This window comes from Mangifera indica, chromosome 19 (assembly GCF_011075055.1).
Source record: "Mangifera indica cultivar Alphonso chromosome 19, CATAS_Mindica_2.1, whole genome shotgun sequence".
Classification (NCBI taxonomy): Eukaryota; Viridiplantae; Streptophyta; class Magnoliopsida; order Sapindales; family Anacardiaceae; genus Mangifera; species Mangifera indica.
Genome location: NC_058155.1, coordinates 11,002,948 through 11,014,177, shown reverse-complemented (window position 1 = coordinate 11,014,177; position 11,230 = coordinate 11,002,948). Strand labels below are relative to the sequence as shown.

At 32.0% G+C, this 11,230-nt stretch overlaps 2 protein-coding genes across 2 annotated transcripts; both read right to left on the bottom strand.

Moving 5' to 3' along the window:
- Positions 1-2,949: 2,949 nt before the first annotated feature.
- On the bottom strand, positions 2,950-4,828 carry LOC123202989 (uncharacterized protein At4g06744-like). The gene has a single exon (XM_044619144.1). It carries the CDS (start codon positions 4,412-4,414, stop codon positions 3,176-3,178), a length of 1,239 nt encoding a protein of 412 aa, XP_044475079.1. The 5' UTR covers positions 4,415-4,828; the 3' UTR covers positions 2,950-3,175.
- A 2,336-nt stretch (positions 4,829-7,164) lies between these two features.
- Positions 7,165-9,374, bottom strand: LOC123203638 (probable WRKY transcription factor 7). Its single transcript, XM_044620078.1, has 3 exons — positions 8,083-9,374; positions 7,850-7,975; positions 7,165-7,645 (listed from the first exon to the last, which is right to left on the bottom strand). Exons 1-3 carry the CDS (start codon positions 8,862-8,864, stop codon positions 7,483-7,485), a joined length of 1,071 nt encoding a protein of 356 aa, XP_044476013.1. The 5' UTR covers positions 8,865-9,374; the 3' UTR covers positions 7,165-7,482.
- Positions 9,375-11,230: the final 1,856 nt, after the last annotated feature.

Genomic DNA, 11,230 nt, shown 5'->3' with positions numbered 1-11,230 from the left:
TTTTTGTTTAGAAGGCAACCCTTTTTATTTTTTTAATTAAATTTTTTTTGTTTAAAAAATATGAATGCCCACCCTTATTAATTTTTTTAATTAAATTCAAATTTTTAAGTAGCTCTTCCATAAGAAAATGATACTCTTTCAAAAATATATAATTTTTAGTATCATTTTCTTCTTTTTTTATTACATTAATTTAAATTTGGATCAAATTTCAAATTAATCTAATCAAATCAAATTAATTTAAATTTAAATTAAATTAAAATTTAATTCTAAAAATTAAAAAGGGTAGGTGTTCATATTTTTTAAACAAAAAAATTTAATTAAAAAAAAGGGTTGCCTTCTAAAAAAAAATTTAATTAAAAAAAAGAGGATTGACGTTGAGAATAAAAATAATTAATTAAAAAAAACAAGGTCAACGCCAACACTCTTTTTTTTATATTATTATAATATATATATATATAAATATATTATAATATTATAATATAATATTAATATATTATAATATTATATTATATTATATATTATAATATGTATTAATATATATTATAATATTATATATAATATATAATTTTAATATTTTAATTATATATATTATATAATATATATATTAATATATATAATATATATTTTATATATATATTAATATATATATATAATATATATATATATAATAACCAAGGGTTGGCGTCGCCAACCGTTGGCGTTAACGCCAAGGGTTGGCGGCGCCAACCCTTGGTAATATATATTATATATAATATAATATATATAATTATGTATTATATTATATATAATATTATAATATAAAATATTATATAATATATAATATATTATTATATTATTATAATATAATATATTTTATATAATATTATATTATTATATTATAATATAATATATTATTATATTATTAAAAAAATTAAAAAAGGGTTGGCGTCTCAACGCCAACCCTTCAAAAAAATATACCAACGCCAACCCTGACTGCCTTTTTTTTTTTTTTAATTTTAATATTATAATATATAATATTAATATTGTATATATAATATATTTTATATATTATGATATATAATATTATAATATAATATAATATAATATATATAATAATATAATATATATATTGTAATATATAATATTATAATATATTAATAAAAAGGTGCCAACCATTTATTTTATTTTATTTCATAAAAGAGTACGCATGTCAATCTTTGCATTATATTTATTTTAAAGAGATGGGACCCATATCAGTAAAAAAGCTACAGTATTATATTATAATATATATATATATATATAAAAGGGCAATAAGGGTTGGTGTACGCCAACCCTTGGCGTTAATGCCAAGGGTTGGCGTCAACGCCAACCCCCACTGTTCTCAGTTTTAAGTTTTTTTTTTTTTACGTTTTTTTTCAGTTAAACGTAAATTTTTTTTTTTTTCAGTTCAAATCCTTAAATGCTAATTTTTTTTCAGTTTTTTCCTTCCTGTTTTTGTTTATGAAGATGAGGAAAAAGAGAGAGTATTCCTTTATCACTTTGAAAGAAGAGGAAGAAGAGAGAAAAAAGTTGCAGAGAAGAAGAGAGAGAATTTGTGCATGAAAGATCAAAGAGGGGTATTTTGGGAAAGATGAGTACTGTTGTGGTATATTTGTTAAAGCTTTAGGATAGGTGGCATTTTTGTATACACGGAATAAAAAAATGGTAAAAATTTCAATATCCCCAAAAAATTTAGCCCACAGAAAATAGCCCAGAAGCAGTCTGAAGTAATAATTTTTATATCGTTATATAATTATTTTGATTGATTTTTGTCAAGTTGGTATGCATCTTTTTTTTTGTTTTTTCAATTTTAGAAATAATCACCATTATAATAAGTGATTTTAAGCATTAAATTTGAAGGCTCAAAGAATTTAACTTTAGCGTAATGAGAAAATTAGAAAGTCTGGTGTGTGAGAACTATGTTAATTTTTGCACATGGGAATGGGTTTATAATTCCAATTGATCAAAAGACCTTGCATATAGTCTAATCACCAAACCATCCATCAAAACAATTATGTCTCGTAAATAAATGTAGAAAATATGTCAAGTGCTTTTTCTAAAACCTATAAACTGTGTTAATATCAAAAATCATATATCAAATAAGAGTCGAAGGTTTTTTATTATTGAAAGGTTAACGAAAACTAAAGTAAATAATACATTTCAATTCAATAGTTTATTATGTGCAAATCGTTACTTGACCTTGTTGCACTAAAAACAAGCACAAATTCAATCAAGTATTCTTGGTTGTTATCATGAAAAATAGGGAAAAAAAACTTCCACTTCGCACCATCCACTCTCCATTAGCATTTAAAAGTTAAAACTCACACAACTAAAGCAAGAAACAGTGAGCAGTGACAAAGCTATTATATATAAATTACACTTGAACAAATTGATAATGTATTATAAGATGGCAACTTTCTTCGCTGGACCACATGGTTACGGCAACAGCTGCAATTTGAGTGGGTTAGTTGAGCCAGTATTCTGCCTTCATCTAAACCCAAAGTTGGGACCTTTATCGCATTTCACGACTAACACTAAATACAAAAGATAGGGGTGACACTGGCGGCACTGCCCTGAGAAAGTGGCCTGCAGATTCTCAATCCATGGCAGAAAGAAACAATCTCCAAATCATCACTGTCTGTCAGGGATCTTAGTCTTTGAGAAAGCAGTAATGACTAAACCAAATTTTTTATTTTGGCTTCTAAACATTGTATCTAGTGGAACTAAATAATATGAGAGATGATGGGATAGTCGGTGGCTGCAAGAAAGCAAATACATTACATTGACAGATGTATTATTATTATTATTTCCCATTAGGCCATCCTGCCATTACTGCACCTGTTCAACCACTCAACGGTGTTGCTGCTTCAATGGGAAACAAAATCAATGACATTGTAATAATAACTGAGAAGAATCCAAGGAACAATAATGTGATGCACAATATTGAAAACCAGAGTAACTGGACAAGTAATATTATAACTTCATCTGAGGTTAAGCATGCTATTTTCAAACCCGGATTGTTAAACAGAATGAGATGACTATCATCATACAAGAACATATTATTTCATACAGTCCATACAATACCTTGAAAACTTTAATTACAGTTTGAAAAAAGAAATAACCCAGACCAATGCATATTGCCAGAGTAAATTGAAGGTCAAGGTGAAGGAGCCATTTCCGGAATGTAGGGCATACAAGGAATGGAAGCATAAGACCACATATTGGGACAGAATTTTGGGTGAGCAAAGAACTGGGCACATTCAACAATGGATCTTTGAAAAGGAAGATCAGGAATACAGTTGTTCCTAACATCCAGCACTCCTCTTTCAATCAAAATTCTACATAAAGGACCCACATTTGTAAAATAATTATCTGACAAAGAGAAATTCACCAGATTACCCAGCCCGCACACCAACTCTGGCACCATCCCAAATAAAAGATTGCGGGCAAAGTTGAGTTGCTCCACCTTCTCTATACAAGCCAATGAGAGTGGCAGCAGGCCTGTTAACTGATTGTTGCCAAGATCAACCACTGTAGCCTCTTTAAGGAATCCTATCTCATAAGGTAAACAACCCGTTAGCTGGTTGTTTAAGAATGCAACCTCAGTTAAATCGGAGAAAGATTTGAAAATGCTTCCTGGAAGTGGACCACTGAATTTGTTATTGGCCAAGGTGAGAAAAAGAATGTGGGTACTACCTATATTATCAGGCAACTTCTGCATAAAATTGTTGTTGTTAATGAATAGACAGTCGAGATTTAGAGTGAATATCTGAGGAGGGACTGACCCAGTAAAGAAATTGAACCGAATATCCAAGAATTCTAGACCAGTCATGCGAAGAACGGCAGTAGGAAATGGGCCTGAAAATTGGTTGTTGCTTATATCAAGCTCGTAGAGATAGGGAAGATTGGCAATTTTGGGTGAGATGGTACCAGCAAAGTGATTTGAATTTGCGTGGAAGAGCGCAATATCTGGTAGCTGGTCAAGAAAACCGTCAAGAGAAGGGGCGCCAAGTTGGAATCCATTGAAGTCAATGGACGCAAGAGCTTTAGCACTTTTGTTGTCAGGGGGACTCTCGCAGAAGAACCCTTTATAACTGCATATATCTGGGCCTACCCAAGTTTTGGTGATGCCAAGAGGATCAGATGTGATTATGGACTTGAATTTCTGGATCACAGGGTACACCACGGCGAGTCTTTGATCAGCAAATTGTAAAACATCTTGCTGTAGACATTGCAGTTCTTTATAACTGCAGCCATTTCTTGGAGCTTTACCTTTGCCATGAATAACAAATTCTAAGGTTTCTCTGTTGGTCGTCTGATGAGCTACAGAGTGGACAAGCAGAAAAGCTAAGAGAACGCAGTGGAGAGATAAAACTACAATAACACTTGCTCTCATTGTATCTGTCTCTGTAGTTTGTTGCTTTCTTGTAGGTAAAAAGAAGTGGCCAAGCAAGGGCTACTGCCAGGAGCAACTTGTATTAAAGCAAGATTAAATAAAAAGGGAGTGCCATATTCTGAACCATCTAGAATTGCTTTCTGTATCTATTTCTATATATCTTCTGCACATCGCTTCTTTTAGCTCCACTTACTTTTCAGTATCACAAGGAGTCGATCACAAAAACTTTCCTTTTCCAATTTAACAGTGTTGTTTTCCTGTTTCCAATCATATTCATAAGAATTGAGCTTCATTCCCAACACTTTACTACAACAAAGCTGTAAAGCTATGTTTCTCATAACAGTTTACCAAAATGACATTTCCTTATGATGGCAGCTGCAATCAACCGTTGTTTCCAGCAAACTTCAGAGTGACGTAGTGCAGTCGTTTTCAATCTTTCTGATTCTTTTGTAAAGTGGTAATAATTTGCTAATCACTATTAAATGAATTTTAATTATCTACAACAGGCAAAACAGGAGGCAAGTGCACTGGCTAAAGTACGGCCAGGCCCTTTTGTTTTTTTTTTGGTTTTTCGGAGTTTGGAAGAAGGCCTGCGGATTCTAAGCATAATTGAGCTCAAGTTTAGGGTAACTTAAATTTGGTTCGGCTTGAAAATGTTGAACTCTAACCTAGATTCCATCTCAACTAGTTCCATCAAACCAATTTAAATTCAGCTTGGTTTGAAAACAGTCAAGTTTGAGTTCGGTTAAGTATTAAATTGAGTTCGGATTGAGTTTGACTTAATGTTATAATAAAGTCCCAAAATTAATTAAAACGATATTATTTTGATCTATATTAATTAAAATCATATCGTTTTAATGAATTTAAATCAATTTTTTTCATACTCGTAAGCCAAATACCTCCCAAGTTTGAACTTAGTAAAGTCAAGCTTATTTCAAGCTCATTCAATTGAGCTAATAAACAATTTTAAATTAGCTCGACTCAAATTCAATCTTAGACGTGTCTTTAGGCAAATGTGTTAAATTTTGAGAGAAATTTTAATTTTTTAAAATAATTTTCAAATTGTTTCTACGAAAGATTTTATTTTAAAAAAAAAGTGGCATCAAATATCAAAATGAAGTATAAAAATCGTTTGAGAATTGAAAATATCATATATTTTATAATAAGACTTTGTGTAAGTACATATTTAAATATACAGATGATGTATCATCATATGATTAAATGATTTTGAATTAAGTATAAAATTATATTATATTGCATAATGATAAATCATTTATATATTCAATTATATACCCAAAAGGATATACTTTATATTTTACCAATATGATCATTTTAGTTTTATTTTATGTGTTTTTGATTTCATGATAATTTTGTGTTTGTCCAATAAAAGTCTAGATAAAAGTTTTAAATGTTTGTTTAAGTTTAGTCTAATGACTGTCTTCAAAATTATTATATTAAATAATTTAAAAATCTGATATTAATATAAGGCTTATGAATCTCGAATCCAAACCTTTGGGATTAATTGGAAATTTCAACATTAACTATCGAAGCTAGCCTTCAAGGTCGCTTGTCTGGTTAACGGTAGGTAAGTTTACATGTCTCTAATTATGGGGCTTAAACATTGAACCAATCGTAATGTCACTTTAAAACACTAGCCTAAGAAGAATATTCCAAAATTCAAAGTAAAATCACATATAATTTGAAATTTATCAACTAGGAACCTCTGGGTAATGATTGAGGTGCAGTATGGTGATTGGTCTGTCATTTATCAACCAACAAACCTCACAATTGCATGCCAAAACCCAAAGTTTTGACACGGTTCAATTTCAAACTGGAGGGATCAGCGGTACAAAGCCAAGTATGTTGTACAAATTCGAGAAGACAAAGTAGTCTCAAGGCCATGGGTCAATTTGAATTTGACCTCTTCAAATATTTGAATTTAGGAATGACAATTTTTCAACTCTAAAATTTCAACAGAGCAATAGGACGAGGAGAAATGGATAAATTTAACCTTTTTTTTAAACCATATTAAATAATTTTAATTCAAATTTTATGATTTATAATACACCAACTTAATGCATGGTTTTTTTTAATCTAAAATCAATTTAAAATTTTAAAAAAAAATCATGCATCAATATCATCTTAATCCAAGTAAACGAAGAGTGTTGATGAAAATAAGTTTAAGAGATAGGATAAAATAGATATTAAAATGGAGTCTTGAATATATTCACATTATGCATAAAAAAAAAAACAAAATGAAATTATTAAACATAATTAAAAAATTTAGATTAATCAATTTCCTAAAGATAACTACCATTACAGGGCATCTATAAAACGGCTGATTGGACAAAAATGAGTGGTTCTCTACCAAATATAAAATTAAAATTCAAAGAAAAAGTGGGGACAGATTATCATAATCCAAACCAGCCACTTTGACTTAGCCCATTTGTTCCAAATTCATGGTGGGTCACAGTGACAGAAGGTCACAAATCTGACTATGATTCCATTATTACAATTTCAATCTATAATTCATATTAAATAATGATTAAAATCAATAACCGAGACCCCACCTCCACTAATTTCTCTCTAACCATAATTAACAAAGATAAGCATCAAGGGTCAACCGTCCCACGTACGACATGAACAATGAAATTCCCCTGAGGCCATTGACCCCAACCCATATTGCCATAAAAATAATGTCAATAATTGAAGTGGAAATTGGAATAAAATAAAAGCAAGATTCACCACCATAAACAAAATTCCATCTGATCTAAGTTGAGTATAAGCACATTAAGAAATAAAATAACTGTATAAAAGGAGAAAAAAAAAAAAAAAAAAAGACATTAATTGTATTTGCGAGATTCCACTCCCACAAAATACACAATTTTGTTTTAAAAAGCGCCAGTTGTCGCAATAATCTATCAATCTCTTTTCTTGAAGACAGAGCCCAGCATCTTCGTTGACTTTCTGAACACGGTTCTGATTGCTTCATCTACCCCCACTTTCCCACTTTTGGACGGGTGTGATTTAATATTCAAACGTCGTTTCCAGAGCGTTTGATGAGTTGACTAAGATGACTCCAGAACCATGGCAGCAGGGGTATCGTGGATTGAAACAGAGTGATTGTGATCGCCTTCGTATGTCACAATCAGCATCATTGGATCGTCAAGTGCGCGTTCTACATGTTTACGCGCTGGGCATCCTCTAACACTACTGCACTTGTAATATCCCCTGTAAAAAGATTTGTGAGTTAACTCAGCTGGAACAGAAAGTCAAAATTTTTCAGCCCCCGAAGGCCAGGTGCAAATGAATCTGGACAAAAACAATTAATGCTGAATGGCATGATTCATTGAATGGGACTTTTAGTAGAACAAGGATTAAATATGAGATTTTGAAGCAGAGGACATCATTGAAGGGTTGAAAATACACACATACCTTGGATGAGGGGAGCCTTTGATGGGTTTCTGGCCATACTTTCTCCAGGAGAAATCATCAGGCGGAATATCGGCCATCTTAGAGCTGATTGCAGGGACTCTAACAACTCTCTTAACCCTTGATTTTCTGCTTAATTAATTCACATAAAGCGTAACATCAAATCAGGTTAATCAAGATTTCAGGGGAAAAACAGAACACGAAATGAAACAAATGAATGATTAAAGATGACTGACCTTTTCTTGGAGCAATGGCAGCGGCCAGAAGATAAACCACACTTTAGAGCAGCATCATCCATGGAATTGCACTTCCTTTTGAGTGAAGACGAAGATAAAGGTGGCTTACCCACTGATGAAGGAGTAGTGAATTGAAATCCAGAAGAAAACGAAGGCTGTATGCTATCAGTATTACCAGTGAGCGAGGATCTGAAAGAAGTTGAAGATGAAAAATTGATGGTAGTTGGCACATCACTTCTTTCTGTATGCAAAGGCTTGGTCATCGCTACAGAAGGATTCTTATGAACCTGGTGGGGGTGGTGATTATGAGGCAAAGGTGGCAAACGATGAATCGGTGTAGGACAATAGACCTTAAAGGCAGAAATTTGCTCGTTTGCTTGATGATTAGTAGATACAACAGATGGCCCTGGTTCTAGAACATGTTTGTGTTCTTTCTGAGGAACAACCGGGGGAGGAGGAGTCACAGGTGCTCTTCTGAATCTAGCGTGGCCAGTTCTCGGTCGATCCAGTAAAGAAATGACTCTCTTAAAATTGTTTACAGCCATTTCGGCAGCAACCTTGATTTCTTTGTCAGGTTCAAGTTTCGAAGAAGATGAGGTTTCTGGGAAATGTTGTTCAGAGACTTGATTTCGAGACAATAATCTTATGAACTCACCGATACTTTGCATACCAGCAGACGCAGCTTCTCGTACAGCACTCTCTTCCATCTGGGTTGCTGCTGCAAAACTGTCAACGCAACCATAACCCGTCATAAGCTCCACAGCCATTTCTTTTAACACCATGCACTAGCAATAGCAAAAGGGTAAGTTTGAATCTTTATAGTTGTACGCAGGGCTTGTTTAACAAGGTGAAGAAAAAATGATGATGAAAGAAAGCAAAAGAAGGGGGGGAAAAAAGAGTAAAAAGAAAGAATGCTGAATGACGATGAGAAAAAAGAGGGAAGTTATTGGATTCGGGTCAAACCGATGCTCTCTAGCAATTTCAAGAAATCAAAATGGCTGACCTGTCGTTTGTTGGCATCTGCCGTCAAACTTACTTCCCAGTAATAACTATCCACATGGCGCATTTTGGTCAAGGTGTTGACTAAATCCGTGATGTGGGGTCCAGTATACGGAATAAACCGGTTGGAGAGAGAGTAATATGATATGAGATAAAGGGTCAAAAGGTTCTGAAGACCCGTTGGGTTGAATACGGGGTAAAATGGGGAGAGAGAAATAAAGGGGTTAGTTGGGGACAGTGAGGAAGAGTTGACCTTTAGCAGCTTTTAATGCAAAAGTCATTGAGTGAAGAGGTGGGTTGTGGGTCCAGGAGTTCCTCTTTTACCGGACACCGGAAGCTGCGTCAAACTCTCACCCCACAAGTCACATGGGATTCTTTCTTTTATTTTCTTTATTTTCAATCGACCCCACACCACTAAAACGTTGATCAATCTCCTGCCGTTGATATTACTTTTTCGTTTTTATGGTTAAAAAGGGTGAATGACATTGTCCCACCCAAGGTTTAGTGTAAGAAATTTTCAACCCTAATTCGAATAAATAGCAATTTCTCGCCAAAAATCAAACATAAATAACATTATCATATCTAAAATCAAACTTTATTAATAAAACAATAATATTATGATTTTAAATTTATATTTTATGGCTAATATTTATTTTTAAAATTAAAATTAACCTTTTAAATATTCAAATTAATAAGAAATCTCTTATTTGTTTTCCTTTTATTAGTACTTATTCTTCCTCTATTTTTATAAATAGTATATCTTTGTCATATACCCATACATTTGGGGATATTGTAATTTTTGTCAATATTGAGGGGTTTTTAAAAATTGTTGAAATATTATTTTGCCTCTTATTAGTTTAAAAAATGATAATTATACCTTAAAAAATTGAAAAATTATAGTTAAATTTTTTGAGGGTTAAGTTATCATATTTAAAATGTTTAAAAGTGATGGAAAACTATTGTTTTTTATTTTCAAAATGAATTGATGGTAAAATTACTATTTTGTTTTTATATCATTTGTTTTTTATCAAATGATTTATTCTCACCCAAAGTTTATTGTATTCTCAAATCAATACCTATTTAATATTGAAAACTCAAACACCTATCCGTAGGAGTTAAAACTAAAGGAACAAGTTAAATTTGAAGGGTAAAATTATCTTTTAGATGTAAATATATTAAAATAATAAAAGTATTATTCATTTCTCCTCTAAGTTTAAAAAACTAAGAATTTTCTCTTAGATTAAACTCTAAAATATTACATTTTTTCCTCTATAGTCTCTTTCATTTTCTCTCTCCCCTTTGTTTCTTTGTTTTTCTCCCTCTCCTTTTTTCGGCACTATCACTAGTCGACTTTCCTCTCCCTTCCTTTGCTAGCGCTAGAAACTATAACAAAGTGGTATTCTTCTCTAGACAAAAATGATTCATCTTCATCTAGTGACGAAGACCACTTTATTAGGGTTTCAAACATTGGCAAGAGGAGCAAGAGGGAAGTTGACCGATAATAGTGTCAAAAAATGAGAGGGAGAAAAAAAATATAGAAAAAAAATGTAGTGTTTTAAAGTTTAATCTAATAGAAAAATGTTAGTTTTCTAAACTTTGAGGGAAAATAAATAATATTAATTGGTTTTGTTAGTTTCAATCATCTACGAACGGGTATTTGAGTTTTTTAATACTTGATAGATTGATTTAGAAATACAATAAACTTTGGGGGAGAGTAAGTCTTTTAACCTTTCTTTTTTAATTAGAGTTTGAGTTTAGGCGAAAAAAAAAAAAAAGTTATTTATGCCGATAATGGATCAAAGAATATTTTAGGTCATACTTTGAGTGGGAAAATGATATTTACTTACATGAAAATGCTGAATCCGGCATTAGCAGATAGTCCACGCTATATGCAGAGGTGTGGCTGGGTGCTTCCAATTGGACCTTGAAAAAGACGCATAACAGCTGGAAATCCACATCGTTCCAAATACTGATAAATAAAATAGAGTCTATTGATGCTAATTCAAATGCCCTACTTCATTATTTTTTTAATTATAAGTCAAATGTTTGTTTATAGGAATTTTAGTTGTATTTTTTCTAGAGAAGAGCATGTGGGTAGGTTAAAATGATGCGTGCAGTATGAATGCAGAAGGCGGTCACTGTAATCAGT

Coding starts and splice junctions, on each gene's coding strand:
- LOC123203638 (XM_044620078.1), bottom strand. CDS start 8,864: ATGGTGTTAAAAGAAATGGCTGTGGAGCTTATGACGGGTTATGGTTGC. Junction 7,976..8,082: donor TGCCATTGCTCCAAGAAAAG/GTCAGTCATCTT, acceptor TTAATTAAGCAG/AAAATCAAGGGTTAAGAGAG. Junction 7,646..7,849: donor AAAGGCTCCCCTCATCCAAG/GTATGTGTGTAT, acceptor ATCTTTTTACAG/GGGATATTACAAGTGCAGTA.
- LOC123202989 (XM_044619144.1), bottom strand. CDS start 4,414: ATGAGAGCAAGTGTTATTGTAGTTTTATCTCTCCACTGCGTTCTCTTA.